This window comes from Dendrobates tinctorius, unplaced genomic scaffold (genome assembly GCF_039654945.1).
Source record: "Dendrobates tinctorius isolate UK_male_01 unplaced genomic scaffold, ASM3965494v1 ptg000063l, whole genome shotgun sequence".
NCBI lineage: Eukaryota > Metazoa > Chordata > Amphibia > Anura > Dendrobatidae > Dendrobates > Dendrobates tinctorius.
In genome coordinates, this window is record NW_027361731.1 from 15,865,735 (window position 1) to 15,884,627 (window position 18,893).

Genomic DNA, 18,893 nt, shown 5'->3' on the forward strand with positions numbered 1-18,893 from the left:
CATGAAAACACGGCTAAGGCGCCAGCAAGGAGGAGGTGGAGTAATGTTTTGGGCTGGAATCATGGGGAGAGAGATTGTCGGCCCCTTTAGGATCCCTGAAGGGGTAAAGATGAACTCCAAAATCTATGTGGAGTTTCTAAGACAGCACTTCCTGCCATGGTTCAAGAGGAAGAACCGTGCTTTCCACAGCAAGATCATTTTCATGCATGATAATGCACCGTCTCATGCTGCAAATAACACATCTGCATCTCTGGCTGCTATGGGCATAACAGAGGACAAACTTATGGTGTGGCCACCATCTTCCCCTGACCTCAACCCCATTGAGAACCTCTGGAGCATCATCAAAAGGAGTGTCTATGATGGCGGGAGGCAGTTCACATCTAAGCAACAGCTCTGGGAGGGTATTCTGTCCACATGCAAAACAATTGAAGCACAAACCATCCAAGAACTGACAAATTCAATGGACGAGAGAGTTCAGAAGCTTCTTTCCAACAAGGGGTCCTATGTGCAAATGTAACATCACCTAGAATAAAGTTTTGACTTGAAAACTGTTTGATTTCATTTTGTAATAAGCTGATAATGCTTATAATTTCACAATTGACCATTTTTTGTTCAAAATAAAAATAAAAAGGTTGAAAACTCTGCTGTGCATAATAATTTGGAACATGCATTTTGAGTGTTTCTTATTTTTAAAAATATACTGTTTTCATGGACAGTTTGTTAAAAAAATTGCAATTATACTAGAATATTAGATGACTGGAAAATAACAATGACTGCAATTCATATAGGTAATTTAGAGAAAATATGAGGAAATATTTTTTGCATAATAATTTGGAACACAGTGTAGATGAAGAGCTTGAGGGTGATGACATCCTGGAATTTAGGCAATTTACTTTGACTGTAGTAACCGCTCAGGAGTCTAGAGCAGAGCCCAGACCCATCCAAATTCTTGGCCGTTCAAGGGACAACGCTGAGGAAGTGGGTCGCTCTGGTGCAAAGGCCTGATCATGAAGCTAGGGCTACTTCACCCTCAAGTACCCTGCAGATTTTAGGCCAGTGGGAAAGGCTCTTCCTGAAAGATAGCCTGCTGTGTGGAAAGATTCAACTCCCTTGAGAATTCGATGTTACCTGGCAAGCAGTGGCTCCAGAAGCGCTGATAGTACAGCTGGCTAAAGATGCTCATGAGAGGGGTGCCCACTTCAGTGTAGAGAAGACCTTTAGGGACCTGCAACAACTGGTGTATGGCCTCAACTGCGGCAGAAGGTCAAAGGAGTTTGACAAATATGTCACGGTTGTAAGCTGAACAAACCCCGAAACAGAGGGCTCCTATTCAGGCTATCTGAATCTCTGCACCTTTAGAGGTCCTGATGATCGATGATCTGATGATCGGAACTTCATACAATGGCTACGGGTATTGATTGGTGATGATTGATCACTTCATCTAGTTCCTGGTGGCGACTCCCACCCTCGATCAGACAGCCAAAACTGAAGCCATAGCCATCTGTCAGAACTTCATTGCATAATATGGCTGCCAGAAGTGAATTAATTTCGACCAAGGGGCCTGCTTCCATGGTCGAGTGATGGCTGAACTATATTGTATCTAAGGAAATGACAAATCCAGAATCTGGTTGAGAAGTTTTGGGAAGTTGAATATTCAAATCGATGCCCAGTGTCAGGAGGACAACTTCAGCCAGGGGAGCATGTAAGTGTTTAGGCCAAACAAACTGGGAACAAGTTGGATCATCGTTTGGAAGCGCTACCCTACCGAGTTGTGAGGAAGATTCATCCGAATAACTCAGTCGACAAGATTTTTCCTGAGGAAGATGATGTCGTAGCACCTCAGGTGTTGCACAGGAGTAAGCTGCGGCCCTGCTCTTATGAAGCAGAAGACCGTAACGAGGCATGGCTCCCAACAAAAGTGACTGAGGTCACGCAAAATGGAGTCTTAGAGGAAGAGAAAGAATGACTTGCAGGATCGATGAGTTCATTAGAGATGTCGTTGCTGCTCTTGAGTGAGGGAGAAAACTAACTTGGAGTCAGTTTGCCTCCTCCAGTGGCTGAGTCTCCAGGTACCCCAGACGCACCTCTACAGGAAGAGCTCAGGTGGACTGAGCTGGCCAATGACGGAATTCCCCGTCTGGTCCCACATACATCAGAAAACAAAGGAGTTAAACTGTTGGCCGAACTCGGCCTACCTGTGGGGAAACTCCGAACTCGAAAGAATTAGGCTATGTGCACACGTTTCGGAAATGCCGCAGAAATTTACGCGGGAATTCCGGAATTCCATTCTGCAGGAAATATGCGATAAAACCGCATTTTAATTCACGCCTATTTCCCACGGAAAGACTAGCGATTTGCAAGCGTAATTAGCTTGCAAAATGCTAGCGTTTTCCAAGCGATCTGTAGCATCGCTTGTAAAACTGATTTACAGGTTGGTCACACTCGTCAAACATAGTGTTTGACGAGTGTGACCAACTTTTTACTATTGAGGCTGCCTATGCAGCATCAGTTGTAAAAAGATCTAATGTTTAAAATAATAAAAAAAAATTAAAAATCGTGTTTTTCTCACCTTCCGACGTCCCGCGCAGCGTCCCCGATCATCTCGATGCTCCCGGCAGGTCCCGTTCCCAGTGATGCATTGCACCAATGACCTTTGATGATGCCGTGGTCTCGCGAGACTGCTACGGCTGAGGCCTGCTGACGCTGCGAGGGACATTGGAAGGTGAGAATATGACAATTTTTTTTTATTTTAATTCTATTTTTTACAGGGATATGGTACCCAGGGCCTGGAGGAGAATCTCCTCTCCCCCAGACCGCGGGTACCATCCGCAAATGTTCTGCTTACTTTTCCCATGGTGGGCATAGCCACATGCAGAAAGTAAGCAGACCAATGCATTACTATGTGTGCAGATTTTCCAGCGATTCCGTACAAAGCATGAGCATGCTGCGTATTTTTCCGCGATGCAATTCCTCCGTGGAAAAATCCGCAGCATTAGCACAGCATGTGCGGAATGCCATAGGATTGCATGGGATGCTCTTTTTTTGCATTTTTGCAGCAAAATCGGCATTTAAAATCGCCGCGAAAACGCAAAAAAAACGCTACACGTCAACACAACCTTACACTCACCCGAGGACTGGCGAGCAAAAAGGGGGGAGGAATGTAACAAGAAGCCATGACATATCTGCAGGACTCTTGCAGGAGGTGCCATTGATGAGAACAGGCTGCCATCTGCTGGTCAGCTGAAATCAAGTGGAACCAAAGTATGCTAGTAGGTTTGCAAGTGGAGTGACCTCATTTCTGGACTGGATCAGGTGACCCACAGGAAAAACTTCCCTGCTATAAAAGCTCTGGGCACCCATACATGAGAAGATTTTGCACCATGGAAGAGCGTGGGGCAGACATGCTCCAGAAACACCGCTGAGACCAGCATTGCAGGCCTCAGGGGGGAGTCTACGCCACCCAGGTGTTGTTCACCGCATGGCAAGTTCTGGATTCCCCAGAAGATATCCCCAAGAATGGCTTACACTGGTCAGATACAGAAGCTGCGCCCTGCATTGGTCAATTCTCTGAGGTTCGACTATGCCTGTCAAGAGCTGAAGCCCAGTCCTCTTCGCCTTGAGCATGAGAGACTTCCGCCTATGGTCAAGCCGAGGAGACCCGTGTGGAGAATGCGACAGGAGAGTCACGCCTGCGATTGCATAGGAACGGTGCAAGTAAGCAGGGCCATCACTTCCAGTTATCGTCACTGGTCAGCTGGCATTAGGAGTACAGGTTGGGAGTGGGCCGGCTGGTGCGTGGGAGGCTCAATGGGCTTTAATAGACTGCATCAGGAAGAGACTTACAACCTAGCGGGAAAACCCGGTGACCCCCGCTAGGGCCAGAGCTTTGATTGAGAACTCACGTGGTGACTCCCAAGACTGAGCGCACCACCTTTGTGAAAAGGACACAAGCATTAAATAGTAAAAGACTTTCTTGTTTATTCTAATCCTGTTGTTATTCCCTCTACTGTAAGATTGCATAGCTACTAACACTAATTGATTAAAAGTTACTGCTGTATATAAATAGCATTATATCACCCCCTGACTGTTTCCACCTCGTGATCTCTACTCGTTGCATCCAGACTCCTGCATTACAATGTAATGTGACGTCATCAGAATCTCTCACCTCTCCAGTAAGCCGGAAGAGGATCTCTAGGGTGAGGTGTAATATCCTCTCCGCCATCTTGTCTCTGTCCATATCCATCCTTGAAGGGTCAAGGCAGATTGTGTTGTAGATGTCAATGCGAAAGATAATATTTATCAGGAACCTGAATGGAAAGAAGGTGAGATTATGTACAATCATACAAATACTATGGAAAAAACCCCAACAAATTACTGGGTTGGTGCTGCTAGTAGAGAGCAATAACCTGATATGTAAAGTTCAAATTGTAACACCATTACAGGCGCCTCTTCATGGTCTTCCCTCTTCTTCCATGCAGGGACACCGGTTTCCTCTCCCTCCATGCAGAGACGCGGGCACATTCACCGCCCCAGTCACGCAGAGCGGTCTTCAGCGTGTTCCCTGCTTCCTGGCCTGTGTCTGCGCACCGCACCTCTCAGTGCGCGCTCCCCTGTTCTTAAGGGGGCAGCTTTTCCACATAGTAAAATGCCTCCAGACAACAGCTGGGAGGCATTTAGTTTAAGAGTACACCTGCAAGATGGATCCCAACCAATAGCTGGGAGGCATCTTGTTTTAAAAGGCACCCTCCCCAATTGGGCGATGTCAAGCACTACAGTGAATTATTAGTAAGTGAGGGGGTCTCTGAGTGAAATTGTGAGTTCCTCTGGTACTGATGCGGCCAATGTCCTGAGCCCTTAGTCCCTGGTCACTGCATGGACAGTTCCTGAACCTTGTCCTTGGTCCTAGTGAGGCCAGTGCCTGAACCTTGTCCACGTCATGTGAATGGCCAGTTCCTGAATCAGTATCCGAGACCTGTGTCTCTGAATGTGTGATATCAGAGAACCCCATATACCCGGACTGCTACAACCAGTCTCCGAATTAGGCCGGGGTCACACTTGGGAGTGTGATGCGAGAAACTCGCACGAGTCTCTCGCATCTGTAGCAGAGTGTATCTTCTGATAATGATCACTGGTACACAGGAGAACTTCACTGAGCAAGTTATCTTCAGTAAACAGTATTTCCTTCATATGGGTAAACATGAGATATGAGAATACAGCAGCACACAGACTGTGCTGCTGGCATGTAATACACTCGAAGGCAAATATAAAAGTCAAAACAACAAGAGAGCTTCCCTCCCCACAATACAGCAAACATATAACTTCATACTATCGCCATCTGCTGTCAGGCTAGTGTAAAGTCCTCCTTTATGCAAACAATAAGTCCATTTCTGTTGCATATACCAACACCCTTTCTCAACAGTATGGACTTATTCAGTTAAACCCAACTTTTTTATCAGTATCTTGTGTTTATCAGCATTTAACGCCTTTGTGAAGATGTCTGCTGTCATTTCTTCAGTAGGACAATATTCTAACTTCAAGACTCCTTTCTCCTGATGATCTCTCAAGAAAAGATACTTCACATCAATATTGTCATGGTCACGTGTGACTGGACACACCGCCTCCAGCAGGGTGAATTTATATGACACGCGTGACCCTGGATACACCGCCTCCAGCTGGGTGAATTTAAATAATGGTACGTGCAGCCGGATTCACCGCCTCCAGCAGGCGAATTTCAGTAGTACACGTATGGCGGCACGGTGGCTCAGTGGTTAGCGCTGCAGCCTTGCAGCGCTGATGTCCTGGGTTTGAATCCCACCAAGGACAACATCTGCAAGGAGTTTGTATGTTCTCCTTGGGTTTCCTCTGGGTACTCCGGTTTCCTCCCACATTCTAAAGACATACTGATAGGGAATTTAGATTGTGAGCCCCATCGGGGACAGTGATGATAATATGTGCAAACTGTAAAGCGCTGCGGAATATGTTAGCGCTATATAAAAATAAAGATTATTATTATGTCTGGATACACCGCCTCCAGCAAGGCGAATTTCAGAATAAAGGGGAAAACCAGGAAAACAATTACAATGGTGGCCCTGCGATAGGGAACAACGGGGACGTGGAGACCTCCTGCACTCCCCTGAGTAAGTGTCTCTACACTCCTAACAATCCCTAGGCCGGTTCCGCACCAGGAGCCGATCAGGATACCTGAAATCTCTAGCTCGCCCTGAATCAATCCCTTACTAGTGAAGTCGACGGTGCAGAGACTAATCCCACCACTGCACTAAAACACACATTGAGGAAAGTGATAAACAGGGAAACACCACTTAGCTTTGCTCTGTTGCTAATGCTCCAAGCAACAGAGTCCGACACCTGAGTGCATCTTTTCTTCCAACCGGATCCAACACCTGAGTGCAGCTTTCCAGCAACAGAGTCCCACATCTGATTGCAGCTTTACAGCAGCAGAGTCCAGCATCTGAGTGTAGCTCTCTTCCAGCAACAGAGTCCAGCATCTGAGTGCAGCTTTCACCACAGCTGCCACTCCACCAAGCTTTGCAAGAACTCCTCACTGACACCATAGCTGCCACTCCACCATGCTTTAACCACAATGTCCAAAACCTAATAAGGAGGGCACTTCACACAATCATAAAGCACAAATCCCATGAAAAATAACATGGAACAAAGAAGAGATCCCAATAATATTAAAAAATCCTTTTATTCAAAATAATTATAAAATGACAAAAGCATAATGCCATATAGGGGACGCTATGCACACTCACAAAATCATCATGAGGAGAAAATACATAAACCCGGACTAGAACATGTGTAAGCCAATCACATAACAATACATGTCAATGATCCAGATTACATTCTATAAAAGACCATGAGTAATGTCCAAAAATAGACAAACAATATCACTCCCCAAACGTGAGAACAGTCTCTCTGTAAACTAGAGGCCCAAATACTCAGAGACCGTGTGTAAATAACACAGTCACCATGTAAGGCAACCTAATCAAGAAAGTGCCATAGTGCACAGAGAAAATGATATATCGTTATCTATGTAAGAGAGTGTGGTCCAGCGTCCCCTCACCCCGACGCGCGTTTCGCCGCCTGCTTCTTCCAGGGGCGTGTCCAGGGTGAGGGGCGGCAGAGTTTAAATGAGAGTAGAAATTAGGACGTGACCAATGAGAATCAACAGCGCATAATGTTATAAAACACGCTCCATCACCAATCAGATGAAGCGGCGCATGACGCCGCCAGACATGCCCCTATGACGTACTTCCCCCAGCGCTCAATGAACCGCAAGCTTAAGCTATGCGTGTCAATATCAGAGCGTCGCCAGGAAGCGCCAGAGGCCGTGACTAGCAGCGCATGCGCACAATCTGAAGGCCAAATTACATACCGGGAATAACAAAAAGAATATAATATTAATGAACAACCATATAATTTAAAGTGACTAGTGCACAAGAACCCTAATAAGAGTGTATAGAATACATTATTATTTATAATCTATAATCTAAATAGATCGTGACTTTGCATTCAACAATTCCATTTATGTTAAACGTCATGATATTCACCTGACCATAATAAAGTGCATTAGTGCTATATAAACCACCCAATTGGGGCACAATCATCAATATCCCCACAATGACAATGTAATTTGGCCTTCAGATTGTGTGCATGCGCTGCTAGTCACGGCCTCTGGCGCTTCCTGGCGACGCTCTGATATTGACACGCATAGCTTAAGCTTGCGGTTCATTGAGCGCTGGGGAAGTATGCCATAGGGGCATGTCTGGCGGCGTCATGCGCCGCTTCATCTGATTGGTGATGGAGGCGTGTTTTATAACATTATGCGCCGTTGATTCTCATTGGTCACGTCCTAATTTCTACTCTCATTTAAACTCTGCCGCCCCTCACCCTGGACACGCCCCCGGAAGAAGCAGGCGGCGAAACGCGCATCGGGGTGAGGGGACGCTGGACCACACTCTCTTACATAGGTAACGATATATCATTTTCTCTGTGCACTATGGCACTTTCTTGATTAGGTTGCCTTACATGGTGACTGTGTTATTTACACACGGTCTCTGAGTATTTGGGCCTCTAGTTTACAGAGAGACTGTTCTCACGTTTGGGGAGTGATATTGTTTGTCTATTTTTGGACATTACTCATGGTCTTTTATAGAATGTAATCTGGATCATTGACATGTATTGTTATGTGATTGGCTTACACATGTTCTAGTCCGGGTTTATGTATTTTCTCCTCATGATGATTTTGTGAGTGTGCATAGCGTCCCCTATATGGCATTATGCTTTTGTCATTTTATAATTATTTTGAATAAAAGGATTTTTTAATATTATTGGGAGCTCTTCTTTGTTCCATGTTATTTTTCATGGGATTTGTGCTTTATGATTGTGTGAAGTGCCCTCCTTATTAGGTTTTGGACATTGTGGTTATTGTATTTATGCTGTTTTGCAGAAACAGATTGTCCTAGGGATGGATTTTAGGGCCAAGGAACAGACTTGGCGTACGAAAGCAGAGGATATTTTCAAGCATAATGCCGTTCATGTTTCCCAAGATACCAGTACTACTAGCAAAGAATTCATGTTTAAATATAAGAATGCCCTCCACAAGAAAACTAAGATTTGGTGGAATCGTGCAGCCTTGGAAAATTATCTTAGCAACAAAATCATACCTCGGGGCCTTAGGGTGCAGCTCTATCCTACTTTTGAATTACAAAATGAAAATTTGACCAATAAATGGATGGATGCAGCGTCAGTATGTTCTTTTGATTTTATTAAAATCATAGTTGAACACAACACTATGACTTTAAACAGTATTGACAGTGAGTTGGAGTCAATTTTTAAGTCTTTACAATCCAATATGTCTAAGGATGCTTTGGAAACATGGCTCAAGGATCTCAGTAAGGAAATTGACAAATGGGAGGAGGATGTGAGCCAGGGTAAACTGAAAAAGTTTACTAGAGACTCTAAAGATTATGAATCCAATAGAATATACCGTTGGCAACAACCTAAAAAAATGGATATGGTAACACAACACACTTCAAAAGAGAGATCAGACGCTTCCAGCGTCTCAGGAAGTGAAAGTGGGCTTTCATCCAGTGATATTGGATATGGGAGAGACTTCCACCTGAGGAGTGGTGGAAAACGGAAATATCATGATATGTTTCAGAGACCGCAGAAATTAAGAAAATCTAAGGACCAACTAAAGGTGATTAATTTATCTACACATGTACTTACATCATCTCAGTACAGTTTGTTGGAACGAGGTCTTAATTTTTCTCCCATGTCCCGTTTAGACCCCTTTGTTGCGGTAAAGGATCTTAATTTATTCGCCAGAAAAATTGTGCTCAAGAAATTGCATTTTAGAGGAGAGGACATTAGTCCGGATCCCATGATGTTGGAAAGAGAGGCTACTGAGACCTTGGAATCTCTTGCACGTGAAAGTGGACCAGATGAGGTGAGTACCATTCCTTCATCCCTATTCAGTAAATCAAAAAATTTTCCTTCTTTGAGTTTATGCCCAGCGGTTGAGGTCTTTACTAGGTTGGTAACCAAGGACATTGAAATGTTGGCTTCCAATCAAAAAAATAGGGACAATTTGTCCGGAGCCGAGAGAGATGCCCTTCAAGAACTTCAGGGCTGGGAGGATGTTTTATTCAAGCAAGCGGATAAAGGGGGCAATTTAGTTATATGGCCCAAAAAGATGTACGAAAGACAAGCCTATAAATTGCTTGAGGATGAGGAATGTTACAAGAGACTCACGTATAATCCAACTTCCTTTTTTCCAACAGAAATTGGTTGTGATTTTGGAAAAGGCATTTTCCAAGGGTATCATTACTAAGACGTTATTGGACAGAATTTGGAATCTCCAACCCAGGCTTGCCACGTTTTACCTCATTCCCAAGGTACACAAAAATGCCCTAGATCCACCAGGGCGACCTATTGTTGCTGGGAATGGGGGTTTATGTGAGATTATTTCTGATGTCATTGACTACTTCCTTAAGCCTATTGTTTCCACTTTGCCTTCTTTTATTAGGGACACCAATCAGGCATTGCAACGTATTGACCAGATGCAATTGGAAGATAATCAGATTTTGGTGACATCTGATGTGGAGGCGTTATATACGTCAATTAAACATAGTGATGGTATAGCAGCCACAGCCTGGTTTTTACGAGCAAGTAATGTTGAAAGTTCCATTGTGGACCTCCTCTTGATTCTACTTGAATTCATCTTGAATCACAATGTATTTACTTTTGACAACAAGATTTTTCTGCAATGCCAAGGTACAGCAATGGGGGCCTCTTGTGCCCCCTCCTACGCTAACCTTTTTTTAGGGGCGTGGGAACGTGAGATTTTTTTGGGAGATAAAATCGGTGAGATTAATAAAGTAAATAATTGGATGAGATACATCGATGATGTGCTCTTCATTTGGGAAGGCAATGAAGTGGAATTGGGATTATTTATGGAAGAACTTAATAGCAATGACATTAATGTTAAACTCACCTTTAAATCTGGCAGATGTCTGGAGTTTTTGGATATTTGGATAGATGCTTCGGATGGAATAGTACACACGGACGTTTTTAGGAAACCTACAGCAGTGAATTCTTATTTACAAGCGGATTCATCTCATCCTGTCAGTACTGTACGTGGAATTCCCATAGGTCAGTTTCTACGAGTTAAGAAAATTTGTTCTGATTCAGTATCGTTTGAAAAGCAAAGTTTAGAGTTAACTAGGAGAATCGAAGATAAAGGTTACAGTCGTAGGATGATCCAGAGGGGTTACAATAGAGCGGCTCATACCTCCCGTAATGAGTTACTGTATAATAATGTGAAGAGGAAAGAGGTGGATAGTAACACGATTAGATTCATTTCCACATTTAATGGGCAGTGGCAAAATCTACAAGGTATTATTAACCAACATTGGAGGGTATTACTGACGGATCCGGTCCTCAAAAAAGTTTTACCTAGAGCTCCACAGTTTGTGGCACGAAGATCAGCTAATTTCAAGGATTTTCTGGTTCATAGCCATTACGAAGAAGGGACCAACTCTGGAAAGACATCATTGACACAAGGCTTTTTTCCTTGTGGTCTTTGTAAGGCTTGTCTAAATTTGGTTAAATCCAAAACATTTGGTAATTTTGATGGGTCACGACAGTATGGAATTTGGAAACATCTCACATGTTCTTCTAAAGGGGTGGTATACCATGCTGAGTGCCCCTGTAAAAAGGTTTATGTTGGGTTAACCACCAGGGAGTTGAAGTTTCGCGTAAGAGAGCATGTTTTGGACATAGAAAAGGCCCAGAAAATAGAGGATCTTGCTTCTTTAAAAACCATCCCAAGGCACTTTAAGAAGTATCATGGGTGTAATCCTCAGGGTTTGCACATCAAAGCCATTGATCAGGTGGATTTGGGGGTTAGAGGTGGTGATGTCTTTAGGATTCTTTCTCAACTTGAAAGTAGATGGATCTATAGGTTAAGTACCCTTACACCTCTGGGTTTAAATGAAAATATGGGATTTGCTGCTTTTTTGTAATCTGGTATCTTTTTTATGGGTTTGGGGTCATTATTTGTTTTATATCATTTTAACAGTTTTTTCTTGATTGCAGTATAAGAGTAGTCTTCAATCTGTTACTGTATACATCCGGGATCTGAGATTCTGTTGTGGATGGTTCTACAATCAAGATTTAAGATCTATGTATTATTGCATTAAATTTTTTCACAACAGCACAATTTGAATATATGTATTTCTTATCTGTTCACGAAATGTGTTTCTGAGATATGTGTATTTTATGGTTAATGTGATGGCACCATGTATTTGTATCATATTTGTCTATACATAATGTGTTCACTTGTCATTGTGGGGATATTGAGGATTGTGCCCCAATTGGGTGGTTTATATAGCACTAATGCACTTTATTATGGTCAGGTGAATATCATGACGTTTAACATAAATGGAATTGTTGAATGCAAAGTCACGATCTATTTAGATTATAGATTATAAATAATAATGTATTCTATACACTCTTATTAGGGTTCTTGTGCACTAGTCACTTTAAATTATATGGTTGTTCATTAATATTATATTCTTTTTGCTATTCCCGGTATGTAATTTGGCCTTCAGATTGTGCGCATGCGCTGCTAGTCACGGCCTCTGGCGCTTCCTGGCGACGCTCTGATATTGACACGCATAGCTTAAGCTTGCGGTTCATTGAGTGCTGGGGGAAGTACGTCATAGGGGCATGTCTGGCGGCGTCATGCGCCGCTTCATCTGATTGGTGATGGAGGCGTGTTTTATAACATTATGCGCCGTTGATTCTCATTGGTCACGTCCTAATTTCTAGTCTCATTTAAACTCTGCCGCCCCTCACCCTGGACACGCCCCCGGAAGAAGCAGGCGGCGAAACGCGCGTCGGGGTGAGGGGACGCTGGACCACACTCTATTACATAAGTAACGATATATCATTTTCTCTGTGCACTATGGCACTTTCTTGATTAGGTTGCCTTACATGGTGACTGTGTTATTTACACATGGTCTCTGAGTATTTGGGCCTCTAGTTTACAGAGAGACTGTTCTCACGTTTGGGGAGTGATATTGTTTGTCTATTTTTGGACATTACTCATGGTCTTTTATAGAATGTAATCTGGATCATTGACATGTATTGTTATGTGATTGGCTTACACATGTTCTAGTCCGGGTTTATGTATTTTCTCCTCATGATGATTTTGTGAGTGTGCATAGCGTCCCCTATATGGCATTATGCTTTTGTCATTTTATAATTATTTTGAATAAAAGGATTTTTTAATATTATTGGGAGCTCTTCTTTGTTCCATGTTATTTTTCATGGGATTTGTGCTTTATATTTACTCCACCATGCTTTACAAGAACTCCTCGCTGACACCATAGCTGCCACTCCTCCAAGCTTTGCCAGAACTCCTCGCTGACACCATAGCTGCCACTCTAGGATTCTGACTGAGCTGACAGGAACTCTCTCTAGCTCCTTCCTTCACCAAGGACGGTTTGAAAACACCAATATCACCAACAGTGAGTGAGACCACCTGACACACCTTTATAGTTAGGAGCCAGAGTCTCACACCTGTTAGAGATTCCCGTGCAATAACGCTCGCCACCACCGGGGGCAAACTAGAACAAAAGACAACACTGTGTAATAACCCTAATGGCCACTGGGGGCAAAACCAACTCTAAGCAACCAGCTCAAAGGAAAAAAAGGATATTTATTCAAAACCTGTCATATCAACCTGGATCATGACAAATATGTTTGTTCTTGGATTGACTCTTTCCATCTGAGCAAGAACAAGACATCCTTGATTGTCCTCTTTCAATTTTGTCGTTTCCAACTGTGGTTGTCCTAAGTTTGTCAACAACGGTCTTAACCACAGAACTTCTTGACTTGCATGTGCTGCGGCAACATACTCTGCTTCTTTTGAAGACAGTGTCACAATTGACTGTTTCTTACTTGTCCAACTTATTGGTCCACCTGAGAGGAAAAAAATATGTCCTCTGGTAGATCTTCTGTCAGTTGGATCTCCAGCCCAATCTGCATCAACGTATCCTGTTAAAATGCAATTATCACTTGTGGGTAGTTGCAGCTTAACGTTGCTATTTCCTTTCAAATAATGTATTACTCTCTTCACAGCATTCCTGTCAGCTTTATTTGGTTTTGACACCTTTCTACTCAGGATTCCAACTGCTGCTGCGATATCTGGTCTTGTAACAGTCGCTAGATACAGTAGCTTTCCTATTACTGTTCTGTACTCTTCATTATTTGGTAGCATATTTTTCTCACTATTCATCTCTTTAAGATAATTAGTTTCCATTGGAGGCTTTATTGTTTTTGCATCCTTCAATCCAAATTTTTCTGTTATGTCTTGAATAATGTGATTTTGATTCAGTAGGAAACTTCCGTCTTCTTCTCTTTCCACCTGTATTCCTAGGTACTGTTTCACATTTCCCAAGTCTTTGATTTCAAAATGTTGCTTCAGGATTTTTAGAATCAAGGGTTCTTGTTCATTACAAATCAAAATGTCGTCTACATATAGGAGTACATAAATCCATCTATTCATCAGCCTTTTTGTGTACAAGCATGGATCAGCTTTGCTTCTTTGAAATTTTTCATTTGTAAGCACTTCCGTGATTTTGTCATTCCATGCTTTAGCTGCTTGCTTTAAACCCTATATACTTTTCTGTAGTTTGCGAACTTTGTTTGGGTTTCTTTCATCTTTGAATCCTGGAGGTTGTTCCATGTAAATGTCTTCTGTTAAATCTCCATTCAAAAATGCTGTCTTTACATCCAGATGTGTTATGAATGAGTCACCGAGGAGGAAAAAACAAAAAGCAAGCTAAGCCCAGAAAACCGGAGGTTGGTAACTAGCGGATTGCAGACCCCTGATCCTATCCACAACAACTAGCAGTAGCCGTGGAGGGTGCCTACGGTGATCCTAGACGCCTCGTCATGGCCGGAGAACTAAATAAGCCTAAAGAAAGAAAGGGAAAATCTAAACTGCCCCAGAGCAGAACCCAAAGCAATAGACAGCCCCCAACATGTATTGTCGGTGAAACAAGATGAAAACACAGACACAGGCAGAAAGATAGATTGAGCAAACGATGGGGCCCTCGCTAACTAGAAAGGACAGGAAAGAAAAGCTGCTGTCTGCAATCACGCAAAAAACCCTGCCAAAAAGAATGTCCAACACGTCTGATAGAAAAAGGCCGTGAAGTCGCTAGACTTCAAATCAATATATCAGTACTCAGGTATATTCTGAAGACAGAGCAAAAGAGTTCAACTGATCAGAGACAAAATGGGGATTCAGCCCAGTCCCAGCAAGGGCCGGCTGAACACAAAAACCAAGTAAACCAGACAAAAACTCATATCAACAATAGCAGAGAAAACTTAGCTTTAGGAAGGCAGGATCCAAACTGTAAAACAGGAGCCAGAGTCAGGAAAAATCACCAGCAAGAAACTAGGGAGTCGGCTGCCTTAAATCCAATCAGAAACTCCTGATGTCCAATTGCAGTCCTCCTCCTCAGGTGGACGGTCTCTGCCATTTAGATCAGCTTCATTACCTCCCTTCACCAACAGAGGGAGTCCAGATAGAGAACTCACTACTCCTCTGTCAGCACAGCCAGCTCCATAACCCTCACCAGAAGCCAGAGGCAAACCCGAAAATGAGCTCACAACAGATATATTAGTTCCATCTGTTTCATTGCTGCAACTGTAAGTAAAGTTCTTATTGTAGTATGTTTGACAACAGGAGCAAATGTCTCATCATAGTCTTCTCCATATTTTTGAGAATACCGTTTAGCTAAGAGTCTTGCTCGATATCTTTCAGGTGTGCCATCTGTTTGGTATTCTACTTTAAAAAGCCATTTACATCCTATGGCTTTTCTTCCTTCTGGTAAATCTGTCTGTGTCCATGTATTTGAGTCATGCATGGATTTCATTTCTGTTTCGGTTGCTTCTATCCATTTATTAGCTTCTTCTTTAGGGAGTTTAGATATGTCTTCTGTTAAATATTATGGATTTATATTCTTATTACACTCAGTTCTGTTCTGAACGCATTGCCTTTCGCTGACACTACATATATTATTTCTGTAAGTTTAGCTCATGGTAAATGTCAACCCCCATATATAGAGACCACGTGCTCTGAGAGACGTATATAAAAGGTGGGGGGCTCTTCTTCACTCTCGAGGGGACTTCTTACTCGGACACGTTGTATGAACAGCTGGTATGTAACTTAATCACCACGTGTGACTTCAAGAGAAGCTTACGACAGAGACAGAGGTCTTTTCCATTCAGAATTCAAGGAAAGAAGTGGAACAAGCTTTGCTATGAACAAATGGACAATCTCTTTATAACTATTTCACCTATTTTTATGTTTTTCTGTAATAATCTTTTTTGATGGGCAATCCAAATAAACCACTACATTTTTTTTATAAGAAACTTTGTGAAATTTCCTTTAGAGAATCACATCTGGTAACAAGTCCTGAATAACTAAATATACGAGAATAGTTATTTTTTAACCTCTTCCCAACAGGTAGGTTCATAAATTTTACTTGTGCTTGTTTTGTATGAGAGACGTTTGGTGGTTTACCTTTGTTTTCTCTCATTGAACGTCTTGGTTCTGTGTCTGTTTGTAGTTGTATTTCTTCATTTTCAGTATTCTGCTCTTCATCAATTTCACCTACTTTCTCATCAGATACCTCTTCAGCTAGGTCACTGCTGTTTTTCTCATTTTCTGTGTCAATTGAAATCATAGTGTCTTCATTTAGATCCTCAATGAATGTCACACTGTTACTCACCGTGACTCCGTCTGTTTTGGGATCTAGGATTCTGTATCCCTTGCAATTTTCACCATATCCAACAAATATTCCCTCCATGGATCTGTTTTGAAGTTTGGAACGTTTTTCTGTTGGAATGAATATAAAAACTTTACATCCAAAAACTTTTAAATGATTGACACTTGGTTTCATACCTTGCCACAGTTCATATGGAGTTTTCTTCAGTTTTCTGGAAAAAAGTCTGTTCTGTAGATATGTAGCTGTCATTGCTGCCTCACCCCAATATTTCTCTGGTAGTTTGGAATCTGTCAGCATACATCTCATCATTTCTGTCAGAGTTCTGTTTTTCCTTTCTGCTACTCCATTTTGTTCAGGTGTGTACGGAACAGTTTTCTGGTGTTCTATACCATTTTGTCTTAAGTAGTTTTCTATTTTGTGACCTGTAAATTCACCTCCATTATCACTTCTGATGACAATTGGCTTCCTTTGAAATTTGTTACTCGACCTTGTTACGTAGTCTACAAGTTTATCAAAAACTTCACTTTTGTTCTTAATTAAGTGTGTGACTGTGTATCTTGGGTTGTCACCTATGAAAGTCACCATGTATCTATTTCCTCCTGATGTAGTCACTTTCATGGGTCCACATACGTCAGTATGCACCAAATCAAGTGGTCTTTTGCTTTTCATCTCACTTTCTTTTGGAATAGATATTCTTGTGGCTTTAGATTTTATACAACATTCACATCTCACGGTAATTGAGCAATCTGATATCTTTAGATCTTTTGCCAATTCTTTTCTTTGTAGCTCCCTTATACTGTCAGGGTGTCTGTGTCCTAGACGTCTATGCCACAGGTGAATACAGTTCTTGTGATCATGTGTACATACCTTCATCTGTTCCTTTGGTGTGTCTAGATGATATAATTGTTCATCTGTCTTGACATTGGTTATCACCTTGTTTTCTGCTAGAATTGCACACTCATTGTCTTTGAATTTTACAGTGAGTCCATTGGCTGTTCAACGCTTCACAGATAACAATCCGCCTTCCAATTTTGGAACATACAACACATCCTGTACAAGTATCTTTGAATCTTGCCCGAACTTGTTTGAACAGTTCAGCATACCTTGTCCTATACCTTCTGTGGTTATTTTGCTCTCATCTGCAAGATAAATAGCTTCTTTATTATCTAAGAAGGATCAACTTTATTCTCATTTGCACAAGGAAAGAATAGAAGCAATGGGATGAAACTGAATGGGAGGAGACACAGATTAGATATTAGAAAAAACTTTTTGACAGTTAGAGTGATCAATGAGTGGAACAAGCTGCCACGAGAAGTGGTGAGTTCTCCTTCAATGGAAGTCTTCAAACAGAGGCTGGACAGACATCTGACTGGGATGATTTAGCGAATCCTGCTTTGATCAGGGGGTTGGACCAGATGGCCCAGGAGGTCCCTTCCAACTCTACGATTCTATGATTCTATAAGTCAAGATCAGTGAAGAAATTCTTGTCAATTGTCATATGACTCGTTGCTCCTGAATCAATAAACCAACCTAGTGATGATTTCTTGTCTGTTAATTTAAATGTGCCATTCCAATTATTCTCACATGAATCACAAATTGTGTTTTTCACTTTGTGTATGCTTTTTATGTCGTAATTTTTGTTGTTCTGCTTTCCATATGGTACAGTCTTTCTTTAAATGACCTTTTTTCTTACATCTGAAACATTCTCTTGCTTCTTTATTATAGGGTTTTCTAAATTCTGTAGCTTTAAGAGCGTTTCCACTGTCCTTTTCAGTAGACGAATCATTTGTTTGTTCTTTTCTTCTCTGATATTCATCTATGAGTCTCGTCTTCACAAATTCTAATGTGATGTCTTTTCCAGGTCTTGACTCTAGTGTATTTATTAAGGCTGTATATGGATCTGGTAAACTACACAATAATATTGCTGCTACATGACTTTCTTTTATGTCTTCACCAATTGACCTTAGCTGTGACATTACTTCCTTCATTGAGAATGTGTGCTTCTGCATGTTGTCATTTGCACTCAATCTCTGTCATGATCCAGTGTTGGATCTGGCGGTATTAAAAGCACAAAGTGAACTTTTTTTTACTTTAGTTAAGTTCAAAGGTGTTTTGACTGTCCCCGGTGGTGGTTGTGGTATTGCACTTTAGGTTTTTGTGCACTTAATTAGGTATCAGGTGTGACACCCTATAAAGGTGTGCTAGGGGTGTGCAATCACTGCCTGTGATATTGTGAGTTTGTATTCACTCTGGGTTGGAGAGCCTGGAGGAAGGATGGAGCTGGTGAGGAGTCCTGCGCAGCTTAGCCAGGGGGGACGTGTTTCAGCGATGGTGTCTGGACGAAGGGCTGGCATGGCGTGGTGGAGTCGCAGTGATGGTGTCAGCGGGAAGTGTCTGCATGGGCTGGTGGAGTGGCGACTATGGAGAGTGGCACTCACCATGTGGGACTTGGCTGCTGAACTGGACTCAAGCATGCTCGACTTCGTGTCAGAAGCTGAACTCATCCTTGGGACTCTGGTTCTAAGCAGCTGCAACTGGTGGTGGACTCTGCTCCAAGGCTGC

General features: G+C 42.3%; 2 protein-coding genes across 2 annotated transcripts in view; both read right to left on the bottom strand.

Moving 5' to 3' along the window:
• LOC141094243 (uncharacterized) overlaps positions 1 to 18,893 on the bottom strand; it is a 1,213,871-nt gene that overhangs the window by 230,836 nt on the left and 964,142 nt on the right. The window lies entirely within an intron of this gene.
• LOC141094343 (oocyte zinc finger protein XlCOF8.4-like) overlaps positions 1 to 18,893 on the bottom strand; it is an 83,412-nt gene that overhangs the window by 29,235 nt on the left and 35,284 nt on the right. Inside the window, exon 3 of the mRNA XM_073580182.1 lies at positions 4,166 to 4,307. Coding sequence (XP_073436283.1) covers positions 4,166 to 4,243 — 78 coding nt within the window. The 5' untranslated portion in view covers positions 4,244 to 4,307. The remainder of the gene's footprint in view (positions 1 to 4,165; positions 4,308 to 18,893) is intronic.